General features: G+C 46.3%; 2 protein-coding genes across 2 annotated transcripts in view; both read left to right on the top strand.

Moving 5' to 3' along the window:
- Window positions 1-2,617: 2,617 nt before the first annotated feature.
- Window positions 2,618-13,140, top strand: LOC146198278 (phospholipid-transporting ATPase ABCA7-like). Its single transcript, XM_084591874.1, has 5 exons — window positions 2,618-2,795; window positions 4,502-4,680; window positions 10,551-10,682; window positions 12,883-13,000; window positions 13,076-13,140. Exons 1-5 carry the CDS (start codon window positions 2,618-2,620, stop codon window positions 13,138-13,140), a joined length of 672 nt encoding a protein of 223 aa, XP_084448000.1.
- Window positions 13,141-14,135: 995 nt separating this feature from the next.
- Window positions 14,136-19,435, top strand: part of LOC146198279 (ATP-binding cassette sub-family A member 17-like) — a 40,201-nt gene continuing 34,901 nt past the window's right edge. Inside the window, exon 1 of the mRNA XM_084591875.1 lies at window positions 14,136-14,288. Coding sequence (XP_084448001.1) covers window positions 14,136-14,288 — 153 coding nt within the window. The remainder of the gene's footprint in view (window positions 14,289-19,435) is intronic.

The following is a 19,435-nucleotide window of genomic DNA, read 5'->3' on the forward strand; positions in this document are numbered from 1 at the left end:
TATATGCTAGGAAAGCTTGCCACCCGGTATACGCAATGCCTGGTGCTTCGACGGTACCGGAGTTGTGGAAGAACGCTTACATTGTCTTAGTTCATAACAAAAGGTACTCTAAGGACTTTAAAATTTACAGACCAATCAGCTTACTATCCGTCACGCAGAAGGTATTTACTCAGGCAATCGCTAACAAACTCAGACAACCTTTGACTTCAATCAAGAAAAAGATCAAGCAGGTTTTCGGAAAGGGTACTGTAATATATAACCAGCCCTTATACATAGCATTCATTGATTACGAAAACGCATTTTACTCAGTAAAAACTTGCAGTCGTGCAGGCACTCCAAAATCAGGTTGCAGGTGAGCCGTATGATAGAGTACTTGAATATACCTATAGTGGCGGCAGGGCAATCATAGTTCTACATAAAGAAAGTAACAAAATTTCCATAAAGAAATGGGTTAGGCAAGGAGATAGCGATCTCCAAAGTAATATTCACAGCCTGCTTAGAGGAAGCATTCAGAGGCTTGGAATGGGCGCAGTTAGGGAAAAGATTAATAAGGAATACCTCAGCAATCTGTGATTCGCCGATGAAATTGCCTTGCTACGTAATTCAAGGCATGAATTGCAAATAGTGATTGATGACCTAGACAGAAAGCGGGAAGCGTGGCCCGAAAATTAGTATGCAGAAGATTAAGGTATTGTTCAACAGCCTCGGGACGGAACAACAGTTTACAATGCAGTTAGCGAAGCACTGGAAATGATAGAACAATAGGTCTACTTAGGACAGGTAGTAACCGCAGATCAGGACCATGACAGGGAAATAACTATGGGAATCATTGGGATAAAGAGAATTTGGCATGTACTCGCAGATTATGACTAGCAGCTTACCGCTATAATTCAAGAGGAAAGTATGTAATAGTTGCATGTTATCTGCACTCACCTTTGGGGCTGAAACATGGAGAATAACGAGAAGGGTTCTACTTAAGTTGAGGACAATACAGGTGGCTATGAAACAGAAAATGGCAGGTGTAACGTTAAGAGATAAGAAGCGCGCAGAATGATTCAGAGAAATAACTCTCTAGTTGAAAACAAGAAGAAATGGGAATGAGCAGGACATGTAGGGCGAAGAGAGAATAACCGATGGTCGCTTAGAGTAACAAATTGGATCCCAAGGGAAGGAAAGCGTAGCAGAAGGCGGCAGAAAGTTAGGTGAGCGGACGAGATTAAGGAGTTCGCAGGGGTCAAGTGGATGCAGCTAGCACAGGTCCGCGTTAATTGAAGGAATATGACAAAGGGCTTCGCTCTGCATTGGGTGTAGTCCGTTTAATAACGATCATTATTTTATTACCAATTATGCTGTTTGAAACATGACCGTGGCTGTCGAAAGTACTCTTCGTGATTGCACTGCAAATGGTAGCGTCCCCATTGAAAACATGCTGTTTTGCGTTTTGGGGTAATGTGTCCCTCAGTGTCGGAACCGCCCCCGAAATTTTTTTACCTCTGCAATCATCTCCCTTCCCCTTTTCCGCTTCCTTTAGGCTACGCCATTGTAAGCCAGCATGGATCTAATTAATTCGCTCTCTGCAGAATTCCGGTTTTAATGAAATAATCATAATTTTTTTAGCTGTGAATTTGTTTAACAAGCGGCTATATTGCGGTATCTGACCTTTCTTACGAATTTGGCAAAGCTTAATGCTCATACACCGGTTCTGCTGAGGCTACTGCTGTATACTTAACTCTTTATATTTCAAATTTTAGAACATTGGTCGATTTACAAGAGGTCCATAAGTCAATACAGCCAGCACTAAGCAACTTGTCCATAATATAATATATAGTGCATGTACGACAACTACAAGTACCTTGTACATGGAGCTGTACTTTTCTCGTTCCAGGAAACTTACGCGACACTAAAATGCCGTACCAAATCGATTCCTTCACAGGCAAACAGTTTAAAGCTGAAATCAGCCTATGCGCAGCAGAAAACCGGCTCCGCGGTCAGAATGTTGGCTGGCGCGCTAATAGACCTATCTGGTCCTTCTTGTGTTTTGCGTCGTCGGCTGCATGCGAATGCTGCTACCTGCTGAAGCTACACATTTCGTGCCTTAAAGCGACCAGTCCTCAAGATTGCACTTGCGGTAATAATAGTAATACTTGGCTCACATGAAAGGAACACACTTGCCATACTTGTTATGTGAACACCTGAACCGTGCCTTAAAGGTAGGGAGGAATGTTGGGGTTGAAAGCGGTAAGAGAGAAAGAGATGCCGTAGTAGAGAGCTTAGGAGCAATTTCAACCACCTGGGGATCTTAATCATGCACTGACATCACACAAACACGGATCCATCTCCGTTTGGCCTCCATCGAAACGCAGACGCCGGCGGGCGGTAGAGTTTAAACCTATAAGTGCTCTGGTTAACCACTGCGCCACGGCGGCAGGGCACTTGCGGTAATGCAGCGCAGTATGCCTTTTCCGCCCTGCTTCTTTAGTTCTGTGGGAAATATCTCGAGAATAGCAGCAGGCGACTCTTGCTGCTTTGCATTCATCGCATACACTCGCTCTAATGTTTGATGCATGCAAAGAAACCATCTCCACCGTATGCAGGAAGCATGGCGGTAACGTTCGCTATGCTCTATTGGGTGATCCTGACATATGTGCTACCGACTGCTCTGATCGAAAAGTACGTACCAAGCCTCGCCGGATACCTTCTGGCCAGTCGGGAAAGCAAGCTGATATCATCTGTGACGCCGACGATCGGCACCTACTGGATTCTCAAAATACTCACCATTTCTGAAGATCTCGCAGGTGAGTCCTAACTGTTGTTCAAAACTGCTATAATTATTGTCCAACTCTCGCGTTCTAAACGGCTCAAAGCCCTTCTTGACTTCTATCACTATTATTCTACTATGATGTCGAAACACTCAACACATTCATCCTGTTATTGGTGATGTATCCCCCGCACATCGACAATTTCAATATGCGCATTCAGCCGATGTCTGTCGAAGAATCGAAGGCCGTCTAGTTGTACCACTGTTGCACAGCCAACACCATTGTAGAGAGCATGCTCTCCGACAGATGACACTAAGTGTGACAACCATGGGAAACCCACGAAGTGAACTAGCCGTTCAGCAAAGCAAATATTGGAGCGTTATTTATCAATATAAAGTTACTCGGACGACATTATTCAAATACCTTATAGTTCGACACTAAACACAGGCATCATGATGGGCCAACGATGTGTACTTCCTTTCAGCAGCATTCATTTTTCACATAAGCCGTCTTTGTCGCATTCATAACTACTTTCATTGCAGCACCATGGGAAATTCTTGGTCTCGGTTGTGTCACAAAGCTCTAAAAAATTCACAGAGCGTGTACGACACTCGGTAACAAAAAAACATGAGCTCTACAATTGAAGTGTTTTGGACTATTGCTGATCGCATGCTGTACAAGCGGTGGAAAAGGGCTGCGTTTAGCCCCCCCTCCCATATTTTTCCTCGTTCCCTTCTTCACCTGAAGAGCGGAATCTGCATTTGCCACCCTCGCCTCTGAGGCTCTGGTTGACCGTTGCTTTTGGTAACAGCCGCTACTGAATCGCAAACGGACGACACAGCTCCCTTATTTGTTGGCTCTACCATGGATCACAACTTCATGCTGTACCCTCCTTTTCCACTTTGCTGCTTATAGTTTCGCCATACTTTTTTCCCCTGCTTTCCTCCTTATGCCGCCACCAGCCATCCACCTACGTTTCGCTCTCGACGTTCTGCCACCCTCTCGTCGTACTTTCACACTCCGCGGCGCTCGTGCGCTTTGCCGGTCATTCGTCTACCAACGACGCTCAACCCGTGAATAGACATTAAAAACAGCCCTATAAAACGGAATAATAAAAGTAGTGATAGGCCGCCAAAGAAAAGCGTCGATTTGTTCAGCTAGAAGGGCGGTCCTTTTTGACTACCAATGCAATGTGGTTTGTTAATTTGCTAGTGTTATTAAAAGTTTGTATCGTTACGAAAAGTTGTGTTCTCAGTCCCTGTATCGCTTTTTCCAGCGCTCAGTATCACCGGAACTGCTCTCAATGGCCTTTGGAATTTCAATGGCCGCTGATTCGATACCTATTGAAAATCGCCATACGGGACAATGGCTAGTCCTCTTGAACTGGATGTTCATTCCTTCAATAGGGCACTCAGATTTCCGATGAGGAAGGCAAGAGTCGCTGATAATCGCGATTTTTAAAAGATGTACAGCAGGTACTCATATTTTAATTGTTCAGAAAGATGGTGAAGAGATAGGCCAAGATGTCCAACCCAGTTCTACGAGACAGCATATATAGCACGCTAGGTCGAAATCGCGTCGCCGTCGTCGTTGCTGTCACCCTGACCCAGAATTGATAAAAAAAAACGTGCCAGAAAAATGGTTGCTGACATTTGGCTCCCATACTTCGTACTGCTAGCTTTGTGTCTTCAGTGAAACAGATTTATTCCTGTAAGACTTTCAAGTCCTCGCGGTCCGCATAGGGTCCGCCGAGTGGGATCTGGTCGATCAGAGGGTGCTCAACCTTGACAACGTGACCATCCTTGAGATCTGGCTCGCTATGGTGGCCACCTGCTGCATGGTCGCCCTCATCGTGGCCTACCTGTCTCAAGTCCTGCCTTGGGTCACCGGCATTCCGAGGCCACTCTGCTTTCCTCTGATGGTAGGTTCATGAAAACACCAATCAGCGGTGAGTAGGCATTCAGGAAGGATTTTCACCAGCAAATACTATTGCGCTGAGCGCTGAAGAAGAGAGCAGATAGCACTTTTCATGAACGCTATGAATTTTGAGGCAGTTTCTTGGCCGACCAAATATCCCTATGGGAAGCTGGGGTTAGGCGTTGGATGGGAAAGGGTTGCTCGGAGTGTTCTGGCAGAGGGTCGAACTAGGGGATATTATAAGAGAGGCCTTTGGCCTGCCCTATACAAAATCCAAGTATTGATTTTGGCTTGAGGGGGGAAGAGGAGGGGGGAATTGACATACAATATAAATGCTCACATGTATATCTTTACAGGCTATGAATGCGTAGGCATTAAGGGCTGTTGTTTTTCTGTCGTTGCATGCTTTTTGATCGTATTAGACAAAGACGAGCATGAGCTGGGTTTTCTGTTGTGTTTGCGTGATATAGCTTTCGATTTTGGACTACACTCATCGAGATGTTTAATATAAGAGTTGCCGTTGTAGCCTAACCTTCGAAATGTAACATCAAATAAGTAGTTTGCGGTGATTAACTATCATCTGCAATTAGTATAGTGTAATCGTACTCGATATGTGCCATTGAACGAGGCATGGCTTGATTCTGTAGTGAAACGTCCAGTGTTTATTCCCAAAAAATTTAATAACAATAAGCAATTAATACTTACAATCAGTCCTGTGCTATTTCGACATAAGATATCGAACGATATAACACTTGCGAATAATATACTCGACATGAGCTACACAGCCAATGCGGAAATATTATGTGCAGGTCTCGCCATGAGTCATGTAATGCTATGCTTTAAAATAAGACAAATATAGCAACATGTGGATTCATGTACGAAGTCCGATGTCTCCATTCCCGAGCACTAGAATCTTCCTTAACCGATGTCCCTGATGCCAGTCCAGTGCTTGCAGCTGGTCGTCGGCTGGTATAGTTAGAAACTGCATTTGCCCATATCGGCTATGCTTTTCCGCTCCTTGGCCGCTGGCAGGCGTTAGTAGGCAGGCTGTTGTTGAGGCCAAAATAAAATAAAGAAACTGAATTACTCTTCAGCTTCATGTTTGAGGTGTAATGCTGCAGCGTTGATTCCAGGCCGCGATTCGACACGCAGATCCTCATTCTCGTACATGCCCTATAATTCTGGATTAATAATTGATACCTTAATATGTGCCTCTATTATTTCGCAGGTATTCATTAGCATATGGTTGTATAAGCTAAGGCTGTATTTCACATTGCGGGAAAGACTGAAATAATCCACCTAAGATAGCTTTAAGGTGCCACATTAACCAGGCCGTGCGAACGTGTCTCCTAACGTCCTCGGAATCCAAGTGTCCTGGCACGTTCGATACCCACCTCACAGGCGTAGCCTTAGTTGGGTGTGTGTTCTTCGGACGTTACGCACCCGCCGACCAACCTGCGCCTGGCCATGTCGGTTACCAACTGCCAATTTCCAGATGTATGCTTGGGATTATTCACTCACAACGCTGACATTGAGAACGCCAACGCCGACACTGGATTGTCTGGAGAGCGGAGCCATTAACGGCATTTTCCTCTTAAGGTGTGTTAAGCGGACTGAAAGTTTCATAGCGTGCCGCACGTCCCGTTCTCCGTTCACGCTGCTGGCGCCTGCAGCATCGATGTAACCTCGCGAGCCTCCCATTGTGTCGCATAATAATCCTATCGCAGCTTTCGCTGTAAAGATCAGTGAGCGATCAGCTCGAATGATGAGGAGGGGAAGATAGTAGTATTTGATCTCCGATTTGGTGATCGCTGTCACAGCACTAAAATTTATCGTGTTTGTTATCCTGCCGTGGTCGTTCAAGTTTTCACTGTTTCGTATGGCTTAACTGTTCCAAACTACTGAGAGGCTTCGTTGCCCCTTGATCGATGTGCACGCTTCACTTTTAATTTAGGAGAGACCGAATTAAACCGGCCACGTGTTGGAACTTGAGCTACAGAGAACACAGCGTGATAGGCTGTTACTTTAAAACACGAGCACAAAGGCAGCGGTGGTGACGGAGCGATCTAAAGCAGAGGCAAGAGAAACTGGCCTGTTGGCGGCCAGCGAGTTCAACCTTGCTTAAGCCAATAAGTGTAAGAGTTTTGATTTGTCTGAGATTGGCCACCGAGAAAAAATCGCCGCACTGTTTTCTTTAATGCTGATGCATTAATAAACTTGTCTGTCTAAACTTCACTGCTGCGAATATGTGTCGTTATTCCACCTCGCTGCAGCATCTAGCTCACTCTCCGTACCGTTTGATCGATTTGTCCCGCAACCAGTAACCAGAATAAAATAATGCTGATGATTGCGTTACATCGTAATGCAAATTTTGAGGACTTTACTTAATTGGCTCTAATTCACTTTTGAGGGAGGCGAAATGAAGAGGCATCCGTGTGCTGTTCGATGTCAGTGCAAGTTTAAGATCCCCAGGTTGTTGTTGCGACTGAAAGAAGAAGGAAAAGAAAATGCGCGGGCCTGCTACTGGCTCTGTAGCTGAGCCACCTCCATTGCTTCGTGTGGACAGATGAGAAAATAGCGAAGAAAAAGAAGCGGGAGAGAAAGACGCGTCTCAAGAGCCGTCAACCACCACCGAAACGGTAGCGAGTGCAATGACGGCCTACGACAGATAAAAATGCGGTGGCAGGCTAGACCCCGCCGCAAGCGGTAGTGACCTGCAGTCCCTGCCCCGTAGGGCCAGCAGCAGCCACCCTCTCCCCACTCCCCCGGTATTAGAAATTACCACGGAACTTTCACTACGGCACCCCTTTCACTCTTTTTGTTTTCACTCTCATCTTACATTCCTTTACCGTGCGGTTTAGGTGTCCGCAGAACAAGTGTGATCGACATTGCGCCTTAATTTTCTGTGAACCAACTATTACTGTTATTGGCTCTAATTACGTAATTTAACCACATCAACTATTCTATCACTTGCACACCTTTCCTTGACGCTCTATTCTATAGTACCAATATTTCTCCGATATACCAACTAGTTCCTCTTTTACAGCGCCGACAAAGGCATGCCCATACGAAACCCGCCGCCGCTGCGAAGCTGGTTACGAAGGGCAACGGCGACACCGCGAAACGCGCAGTAACTGGTGCCAAAGAGCTGTGCTCTACAAATGTTGAGGGGCCTTTATAGCGCAGTTGTCCACAGCCCTCCACTATGGCACCTCTTTCTATCATCTTTCACTCTCCCCTTACAACGCGGTTAAAGTGTCCACTGAAGGTGTCACAGATATTGCACCTATTCGTTCTTCTAAACCAGTTTGAAACAGCCCTGATGCCTTCTTCAGTATGCTGTGTGGTATGGCGTTCTAGGAAGCACCAATTGAAAGGCACAGCGCGGACGCCTGAATCGGACACCCGGCGGATTCAGCTTCGCATATGCGTGAATCTCCTAGTTATAGTTCATGAATACAATTATAACAACTTTATTGTTCCACGAGATAAGGAGGCCCCCAATCCCCGCCCCCGGCACGCAGGCCTAAAAGACGGGAGCCGAGACCTCCGCGATCAGAAGCAGGCAAAGAGGTCGTGGTTCTTCGCCGCTTCTTCCGCCAGGCGAATGGCTTGTTGCTGTGGAGCAGGGACCTCCCTCCGCAGGAGGGTTTCCCAGGCTTCTCTACAATTTATATTTTCTTCAGTTGCTGGGGAGCTAGCGCACTCCAAAATATATGGTCGAGGGTCCCTCTCTCCCCACAGTGCTTACATTATCGCTTTTCCTATCCTCCATCTGGACAATATGCCCAGACCGTGTTTACAAAGTTCCCAGCTTGCAGGGGCCGCCATGCCACTGCCTCCCTATTATTTAGACTTTTATCTGGTGGTGGCACCAGTCTCCTGCTTAACCTGTAATTTTCAAGAATCTCCGTATAATTTTGCGGACGCTCGTCCATGTTCCGGCAGTCGGGCGGCTCTACTGTTACCCGGAAGTAGAGAGCTCGGGCTAAATCGTGGGCCGCTTCGTTGCCAGGAACGGACGCATGTGCAGCGGTGCAAATTAGGCTAATTTTCCTGTTTAGTCATCTACTGGCCAGACTCATTGCCGCTTCCGCGGAGACCCTACCCTTTCCAAATTCCAAATGGCCGTTTTGTTATCACTGATTATGAAATTGGCTTACGTTCCGACGCAAGCGAGCGCTATTGCAACTACTTCAGCCGTTTCCGTGTTGCGGCTTCTAATGGTGGCGGCTGATACCGGGGCACCTCAGCCGTCGACTACCGAGACGACTGCCGCCCCCGTTTTGTCACTTGCCGCATCCGCGCACGCAATCGACTTGCTGTCCATAGAATCGAAGCGTCTGATTAGTGCTTCTGCTCTCTTCTCCCTCCTCTCTGTGATGAATATGGAATGCATGTTACGAAGGAGGGGAAGAATGATTATATTTTCTTGGCAGTCCTATGGGATGCTTGATTTTTCTCGAAGTCCTCTATCTGTCTGCAGGCCTACCATTTCAAGTATAGTTCTGCCAGTGGTCGTTCGACTTAATCTTTCCAGCTGCAAAACTCTGACAGCCTTCGCTATTTCGTCCCAGCTATTGTGCACTCCCATAGAAAGGAGCTTCTCTGTGGATGTGATAATTGGTAAGTCCAGGGCCCTTTTTATGCACCGTCGAATGATAGAGTCTACCGGGCCAGGAGGGTAACTGAAATAAATAAATACATAAATAAATCTCCTCTTCTCCTCCGACCTAATAGTTAAGAACAACGGGGCATAGCTCGCGCGACTTATTACGTAAGCTTGGGTTAGTTTAAGCAGTGTCGTCCTTTCAATGCGATCCTTCCAAATATGCCAATGGCTTGCGTGGCGAATCCCTCTAGCTTTTTGATTATCCTATCATTATATCCATTCTCCTCCTAAGATTGTGATTTGATCTACTTTAAGAACTAGTTTCCCTTCTACTTTAATATCGAATTCCCAGCTGCGCTTGCATACTAGGGCCTGGTGAAGTCATCAGGCATGACCGGAAGTGATGTCATGACCAGATGTGAGGTCATGGTGACATCAATTTATGCGTGACCGGGTTATGCGCGACCGGGTGCGACGTTATGACATCACGTCTGCCCATGACCGATGACGTCTCAAGGTGATCATGTCACAGTCGGCTATAAGGGCTAACGTGACTATCATCGACTAACGCTATCATCATCACTAACTGTCACTATCACTATATTTACCACGAACTCTCAATATAGGTTACTATCTCCCCCAGCAGCTGCTGAACTGACCTCAGTGGCGGTCAGACCTGTGACGCAGCGGAGAGTGCCAAGAATTTCTGTCTCCGAACAGGCCACCATTGGAAACTGACCAAGGCAACAGTTCAGTTCAGTCGTTCAGTCGTGTCCGACTCTTCGTGACCCTATGGACCATGTCACGCTACGCTTTCCGGTCTCTCACTATCTTCTACCACTATCACTATCTACCACTAACTAAAGTTCTTTACACACAGCTTCAAGCGTATATAGAACGGACGCGTGTGCGGGTAAACAGAACCCCATAGAACCTGAGGATATCCCGTGGAATCTTGCGAAGAAGTGTGATACTCCTCACGGACGCACGCACGCACGCAGGCACGTACGGACGGACGGACACTCGTGAACCTAATACGGCTTTGGCCTTGATACGCGTGATGTATTCGGACACGACGCATCGTCAGGCGTCTGCTTAACGCATTTTGTCTTGCCGGCCATGGAACAACTCCCTGACATGTTCTGTGCGACTGTTAGTTAGTCTTGGTTTGTATGCCGTTTTTTTTATCCGAATTAAAGAAGGAAGCATACAACTCTGTGGTGAAAAGTACTTCAGTTAACCAGCTATTTTTCTGCCCTTAGTGCAGTTACTGGTGTCCGGTTGCCCGAGCTTGCCCCTACGCGCCGTCTTCTCCAGGAGACAAGCAGGGGGTGCATTTTCAGCTGCCTCCCATGAACGCCAGGCCCCTGGTCACAGTCCATAACCTCACAAAGGTGGGCACCGCACATTTCCCAAAGTAACCCTGTAGTCAAGCATGAGATTACTTATAAATATTACCGCCTAGTATGCATCTCAAGCTGTCATACAGAGAACAAGATATCTGCCGAGAACCAAATTTACATTTAGCCCGTGTCTCCCCAATCTATGTCTATGTGAACCTTCTTGAATTTCATAGCCAGTTTGTTCAGCTGCACATAATCTTAAATATAAATTATTGTAACCGTGCTCCTTCGGCTGAACTGAGCTGAAATGCGATAAGTAGGAGATGCACTGGCTGCACTGCTTAGACAGCATCTGGATATAACTACTACTGTAAGTTAAATGCAACTTTCCATTCCACTCCTCTCCAATGCAAGAACCATAATGGGCTTATGAGATTTAACGTCCCCAAGCGACTCAGGTCATGAGAAGGAAACGAAGATTATAGCCAATGTGGCAATCACTCTTCACCGGAGTAAATACAAAAAGCACTACTCTGTGCAGTCTGCTCCTCTTACCCGCGAGTCCGGCTGATGACGATAGTTAAAATGATGATGATCCATCGATACCTGACTTAATTGCGTTGTTTAACGCGCAGTCACAATTAACTAATTAACATTAATTGATACCTTCACTTATTCTGGGGGCAATTATCCCGAATAAACTGTCCGCAATTTCGCGACAAATATATGCACTCAATTTTCGTTAGTACATGTTGCGCCGAGGGAGAAAGACGAATCTTTAAGATAGCACTTGCACGTATCACCTTTTTCGCAGTGAGGTGTTGTTGAAATGCAAATTACCGTTTCCAAGGAATTCAGTTTAACTGCGGAATGTGGACTCTTTCCTCACATTTGGTGTGCACCCTCCCTGAATTGTAGATAGGTACCGTCTTTGCCCAAAGTAACCAGGCTGCATGTTTTGCTTCTTGCTTCAATTCCAAAGCCAACGTAGCTTCCCAGAGGATCAACACTTGTTAATAAGTGAGGGCAGGATCTCGTCTTTACTTTGCACATATTTACAGCTTCAGAAGTCGTACGACTTCTCTGCTACCCGACCTAGAAGCGAAACCCGCAGTGGTTACTTTTGGCAAAGACGGTACATACATTGAGTTATGTTTGCACACTGAAACTGAAACCGAGCTTAAATATTGTTTAGAGAAATCGAGTTAAGACTTTTAAATTCCATAGTACTGCGCCTACCATGCACCTGAGAAAACAAATCCCCTGGTATTTCCTCCTTTTGAGTTTGTTGCAGCAATTAAAAAGAAACTTCTCCATATCGGTGCAGTTCCTGTTGAAGTTATACTTAAAGCAGAATTTGGACGTAATAGTTCGTTCACGTTGCTGTAAATGACATTTATTACTGATCTTGTGTAAGACGGTTTACGTATGCCTTTGCATAAAAGTTGCTTAATCGATTCGGTATCGCCTTGAAAGCGTCAAGGCAACCTTAACTGATAGTTTTTTTAATGTTCTGCCGTAAAGAAATGAAGTTCTCAGATTCAAGATCAGCACCGGGAGGATGCTACCAAATAGAATTTGGTAAACTTCTGTATGCTTTATTCTGCCGTGTGGCTGCATTTAAACGGTGTTTCATATTTTTGATGTTTCACATAACACCTAAACTGAAGCCTGTTTTACGATTACGCAACCTGCTGTTTATTCGCAGCGCTGAATGAGCTAATAGGCTATGTCTTGCATGTTCAAATGCTTCGCTCAATCATTTCTTCTGGTCATATCATGCATTTACACAACGTGGTATGGGAATAGCTAAGAGACAATCAAAACAAAGCATCTCGTATATGCCCTGAGGAGTTCCAGTTCCTAATTGAAAGCAACGGCCGCTGAAACTTCATCATGAATAACTAATTGCCTCGAATATTTCTGCGTGGATGATTCTTCTTTAATCTTGGCGAAGATGTTGAAACTCAGAGCAAAACGTACTGAAACAGCGAGTGGTTTTATTATTATGCAGCGGTGCCCAAAAGCAATCAAAAGGTGCCTGGCTCGATATAACCAAGAAAACACCTATGCCATAGTTGTATAAGTTGTACCGGTTGCAACGTTTTATAACAAGATAGCCTGCTAGCCAAATTACGTCATGGAGCGAGCGAAACGTCAGACATGTGGTAGCCTAACTGCTCTGCTGTCTACGTGTTATTGCTTCTTCATTTTTGACTAATTTGCTCTAACGACTATATTCGCTCCGCAGGACTATGGCGGAGTAATCGCCGTCGAAAACGTTGACCTGGAGGTATACGAAGGCCTCATCACCGTCATCCTTGGGCACAATGGAGCCGGAAAGACGACCGTTCTGAATACTCTTACAGGTGAAGGATATTTTCATTGTCTTCAGCATTTCGGCCATGCAAGTTAATGTATGAGTGGTCTGCATCTATGCGCAGCTTTTGTACTGCTTCACAGAGAAGGCCTAGTCAGCGCTCACGGTGGCGCCGTGTGGTTTCAGTGATTCAGTCACTTGAAAACAAAACAAAAATGCTAAAGTTTTGTAATATCTATAGTTCTCACCATATATTTGGAACACGTAGCAGACTTGTCCTCAGTGGAAAAGACTGTTCGTATCCTAGGCGAAAATTAGAGCCAAAGTTGGCCGGTCACCCCCCTTCCCCCCCTCTTCTCCCCTCAGCGTGTGTGGAGGATCATCACTGGTGCAATTCCTCTCTGTGATGGCCTACGATGCATTAATGAGGTTAAGGAGTGAATGAAGGCGACAAAAGTCGGCTCTGACATTCAGCGCTTAAAATTAACAGGGGGCTTTGAATCAACCAATGCCACTCCAGAGTTTTCAGTTCTTGGCAGGACTGCTGAACCCAAGGACGCAGGACATGATCCCGGCCGTGGGAACCCCTTTTTAATGGTAACAAAAAGCAAGGCGCCCGTGCACTGTGCGATGTCAAGGCAAGTTGAAGAATCCAGGTGGTCGAAATTTCCGGAGCTTTCCACTACGGCGTCTCTCATAGTCTAAGTTTCTTTACGACGTTAAGCCCTACAATAACATAAAATACATTATATTGTTATGGTGGAGAAGAAAAGGAAGTACGGTGCTAGCGCGTGGAAGGTGGAGCGTGCAGAGATAACAGAGGACGGAGCACGGTTGGTCGGTGGCTGGTCGGCACTTGTTCTTGTGTCTGTTCTTAGGTACCTTCCTGCAGAGTAACAATATCCAACACATTATAATACTATGCAGTTCTTAACTCTATGGATGAAACTACTGCATGTCTAAATTATTGAATCTAGCGAGGCTCCCTGTTAAGCAGCAAAGCCACGCCCGCATTTAAAGTGGCTGATTGTTAAATGTACCGACAAGTGAACGGTACCCCCGGGTTCAGAATTTTATTATGCTTTCAAACTGCACGCAAGGCCATTTTGTTATACATTTTTTAACATTGGAGCCTGGAATTGCATTTTCATTCAGCTTATAACAATGTGTGTGTTTTCGCAGGCATGTGCAGTCCCACGAGTGGCACAGTGACCGTGTGTGGATATGACTTGGTTGATAACACTGCTGAAGCGCGCGCTAACATGAGCTTCTGCCAGCAACATGACGTCTTCTTCGCTGACCTCACCGTCTGGGAGCACTTGGCTTACTTCGGCGCGGTGAGTTGGGAACTTTGAGAGATATTTTGAATAGAGAAGTTCGAGGACTCGCCTGCATGACAGAGCTAACACAGCACTTTTTTAACCCTACAGCCCTAAAAGCCCCGTCCTGCAGAAAATTCGGAGCCGTCAATGGCGCTGTGAGCGAGTAAAAGATTACGAGCCTCCGTGTAGGAGTTGGCAGGTGACATGATCGAGCACTAATTAGTCGGCGGCTTGTGTGACGGATCGACTTGAGAGCTAAGGCTCCCCCCTCAACCCTTGTTCAGGGCTCTTTCATGTCACAAGACCAAACGACATGAACGAGCTGGCAGGAGCTGCCAACGTGGACAGATTCTTTGAGATGGGAACCGGAACCGAATCCGAGACCATTAGACACCTAGTCAGACGCGCTACTCCTATGCCACGCTGGCACTTTCGTACGACTTGAGTAAAGCAGCAGTATACGCCTATGGCTCGTGGATGGGAATTCATAGCTCCCTACTGTATAATAATGAGCAAATAGGCGAAGCAATGAGAGCTGCATGGGAGCCATTAACGCGGTAGCGTCTATAATACCGGCTATAATACCTGTTAATGTGATCGGTCAGTCCTAAACTTAATCGTAACGAGGTGTTATGTTTATTATGGGAAAGTAGTTTCATTGCTTCAAGAGCTTTTAAGAGCTATGTCCGTACTGCAAATCCACGTAATTTGCGATCGTGTCGGCGATCGTTTTGCTGAGCCCCTCGGTGAGTCCATCAGCCTGTAGGAGTAGTTTCGCGGTGGCCCCAGTGATTATTCTCGATCATTTTGTGCTTAAACTGTACTGTAAACTTCAGCGGTCACATGTGACGGTGCGCTATGACGACACACAATGTTGTGCATAAAAACTGGGCAAAATCAGATGGCGTGCCATGCTGAACTCTCTTGGTCTCCGCGTACAACGCTAGCCTATTACGATTGTAAACCATAGGTTACCGGCAGGTGTAAGAGAAAGTGGGTCCAGAAGATCGATGTCGACATGGTGAAATGGCGTTCGAAGTAGTGCAATTGATTAAACAGATCCGTGGGTTTGAGAGGCGGCGACATACGGCGCTGGCACTCGAGACAACATCTGACGTAGCGGTTGACGGCAGCAGATAGGTTTGGCCAGTAATACGCTGAGCTCACTTGAGTGAGTGCGCGTGCGAAGCATAAGTGGCCAGAGGTGGCTTATCATGACAAACAGAATGCGGTCACCGTCGGCACAACGAGGAGATATGTGCTATTACAGGCGCAAGACTTGGCTTTAAAAATCTGTAATAGCCAACACAGAAGCGGGCAGTTAAAAGAGAATTGTCGGGGTACGTCAGCAGCTCAATCCTCTTCGTAGTCAACGACAGGTGGAATGTCTGCGTTAGCTCGATGTCCTGTGACTAAGTCTAAGTCTATATAAGTCGCTTTACACCCCAAGGAAATGACAGCCATCCACAATACTATCATCGAATAACCCGATCGACGGATGCACACGAGAGCGTGTCAGCATTTCATGCCACGGTTCAGCCTTAGAGGTTAAGGCCTACGTTTTATTGTTGCCCACACAACGGCGAGGAGCCTCACCGGATGTAGTGATTCCGTACATCGTTATAGTAGTGGTCGGAACTTATTTCATTACCATGATAAGCATGTTCGCAAGTCTCGCGGTTTCGAATACCAAACAGTCAGAAATTTCTGTTAGCAGTTCGGCGAACTTCATTAGGGTAGTAGGGAAAAAATCCCAGGATATGTTTGCGAAGCTAGTGACCAGGAACAGGCTGTTTCGGATACGTATGAGGCCTCGCGCTGAGCAGAGGCCGTGAGTCAACAAAACTGAGAGATTGACATCCTCGACTTTGTCCCATGACATAACCCGTCACAGTCAACATTCACAAAAGTACTGGAATATGACGCAATCTAAATGGTCGCGGCCGAAATTCAAAAAGTGGTGCGGAGTTGTCTGTTGTGTCGGTATCTGGGGTGCGACACGTGCGTTTACTGTTGTGTGATAAGATATAATGGTATCACCATCATGTCTGTTCTGCGCATGTGTCAGGCTGCTGTGTGTGTATATATGCGTTTGTCATGTGCGGTACTGGGGGGAGTTTATTTCGAGCTGCCAGTATGCAGCACTGTGAATAAAGCCGTTTGTTCAAGCCTACGCCTACTTACTGTGGATGCAACAAACTGGCGACGAGGATGGGATGACACGAACTGAGGATGGCATCCACAGTCGGCAAGCTACCGGAGTTTGATCCTGACAGCGGAAACGTGGACGTCGTCATCGAGCGCTTCGAGTTGTACTGTGCGGCGTTGTTCTATAACAAAATAGGAAGTTGTCTATTCTGTGCTGCAAGGTTCTTGTAGTTCCCTTTTCTCTGTCCTCCAGCAACTGCTTGAATAGTGCAGTCTTTGTTGTCTGTACTGCCCGCTCCGTCGACCCATTCGACTGTGGGTGGTACGGAGGGGTGCATGTGTGCTTTACTCCATTTGCTTTCAGGAAGTTTTCATACTCAGCAGCACGGAATTGCGGCGCGTTATCAGTTACAACTTCAACAGGTAGACCATGGGCAGCAAACATGGATCTTACAACTTCAACGGTCCTAGCGGCCGTCGTCGTTGTACACACCTTCACTTCCAACCACTTGCTATATGCATCAACTGCTAAAAGGAACATTTTTCCTTCCTTCTCGGCGAAATCGAGATGAACCCTTTCCCAAGGGTGTTCGCACACTTTCCAGGGAGCCAAGGGTGCTGGTTCTGCTGCAGGTTGAACAGTTTGACAAATGCGGCAAGTTCGTACCGTTTGTTCCAGCGCTTCGTCGATACCTGGCCACCACACCATTGACCTTGCGACCATTTTCATCTTCGTGATTCCAAGGTGCTGCTCGTGCAGCAAGTTTAGTACAACACTGCGCAAACACTCCGGGACGATTACTCTGTTTGTCCAAATAATGCAGCCCGCTTCAATGGAAAGTTCGAAACGTCGAACCCAGAAAGGCTGCAGGTCCTGAGAAACAGATTTTGGCCAACCATGCCATATTATGTCGCGAACCACCGTTAGCAGCCTGTCGCGCGTTGTGTCCCGTTCAATGTCTTTTGCCGTCAAAGGAAGCTCGTCAAGTGTAGAAAAATAAAAAATGTCTTCAGTCTGCTCTGACGTTTCTGGCAAAGGAAGTCTAGATAAGGCATCGGCATGGCCAATTTCCGTACCTGGTTTGTGCGCTATTTTATAGCTGTAGTTCGCGAGGAACACAAACCAACGGTGCACCCTAGCAGTTGCCACAGCACTGCTGTTTCTTTTCGGGTCGAAAAGTACGGTTAGTGGTTGATGGTCTGTCAACACCTTAAATGTTCTACCATAGAGGTAGTTATGAAACCTTTTCACACCAAAAACAATACTCAATGCTTCTTTTTCGATTTGGCCATAATTGCGTTCTGCAGGTGACAGTGACCGGGATGCAAATGCAATTGGTTTATCTTTTCCATTCACGATGTGCGACAGTACAACACCAAGACCATATTCGGACGCGTCACATGTTAGCTGTATTTCTTTTCTGACATCGTACAACTCCAGAACACGCTCGTTAGTAAGCATCTCTTTAGAATTCGTAAAGGCAGTATCACACTGACGCGACCAGTGCCATGCAGTGTCTTTGTGCAACAAGTTATGCAGGGGTTCGAGAACTGTAGCCAGATTAGGCAAAAATTTTGAGTAAAAATTAATTAAGCCCGGAAAGGCCTTTAGCTGGGTCACATTTCCAGGTTTTGGTGCATTCTTTATGGCTGCCACTTTATCAGCTGTGGGATGTAATCCATCTCTGTCAATTTCATGGCCCAGATATCGTATTCGTTTCTGGAACAGCTTACATTTCGCAGTGTTAACCCTTATGCCATGTTCTCTTAGGCGTATGAGTACCTGCTCCAATCGGTCATGGCACTGTTTTTGATCTTTGCCCGCGATGACAATGTCATCTAAATACCAGGCTGTGCCAGTCAGTCCGTGTAGGACTTTGTCCATCACAGCTTGAAACACTCCTGGCACGCAGGCTACGCCGTATGGCAAGCGTCGGAACCGGTACAGGCCGAGGTGTGTATTGACAGCGAGCAGTTCTTGCGCTGGCTCGTCTAATTCCAGCTGCAAGTACGCCTTAGACAAATCCAAAACTGAAAACACGGACCCGCCTTGTAACATTGCAAAAATGTCCTCTGGTAGAGGGAGCGGATACTGGTCAACCTCAATTGCCGGATTTACCGTGACTCGGTAATCACCACATTGTCGATCGTCGCTAAGATCGATCGTCGCTCAAACGAAAAGGTGGCAGTATGCCTCCAGAGGTTGATAATCACTCCGTACCCATACAGAAATTCAGTGTCAAGTGTACACTGCCGTCAATGAAGCGGTTAGGGAGAATCGGGAAGCTGATAAGAAATGTGACGCTGCGAATTTGAACGGTAGCCGTACACAAGCCAAACAGAGCAACATGTTCGCCAGATGCGCGGAGCTGCGTGTGAGACCATGGTTTTGTAGCTTACGTAAGCAGCCACATGAAGTTTTCATGTGTCAGTACTAATAAATGATAAAGATACACTCATTATTTTAAGAATATCACTCGTACCAAGGCCAAGAAATGTTTTCCCTATTTTAAGGAGGCGCTGCCAAATTTCAACTTCCAGCTATGTAACATAGTGTAGCGGATATGATTGCCACACTATATCTATGATCCAAATATTAAAGAACCGTGGAAATTATTGCCCATTGAGGCGATACTTTTAGGACAGCGCTGCACTTGCGGCTATGCTCTAAGGGTTGTCAGGATGGCCAAGCGCACCATGCCTCGATAACGCAGCTAGGCTTCCGCGGTCAAACCCAGTGTGCCACTCGACTTGACTCGGTGGTTTTTCCTTCATTCCCACCACTTTTCAGTTCCTTCTTTCTTTCCTTACGCATCAAGCCCTGGGCGCATTAAACAGAACAGGCACTGCGGAAACATAACAAACGGATCTGTTTTACTATATTAGCCGCTTTATTAGGCGTAACACCTTCTTGTTCTGCACACCATATGTGTTCTTCGATCATTTCGTCGCCTCCTCTGCTGCTCCTAGCTCTTCCTGCTTCGGTTACCTGCATTGATGGTTGCGTCATCTCG

Source organism: Amblyomma maculatum, chromosome 2 (genome assembly GCF_055883805.1).
Source record: "Amblyomma maculatum isolate TAMU_Amacu chromosome 2, ASM5588380v1, whole genome shotgun sequence".
In the NCBI taxonomy this organism is placed as follows: domain Eukaryota; kingdom Metazoa; phylum Arthropoda; class Arachnida; order Ixodida; family Ixodidae; genus Amblyomma; species Amblyomma maculatum.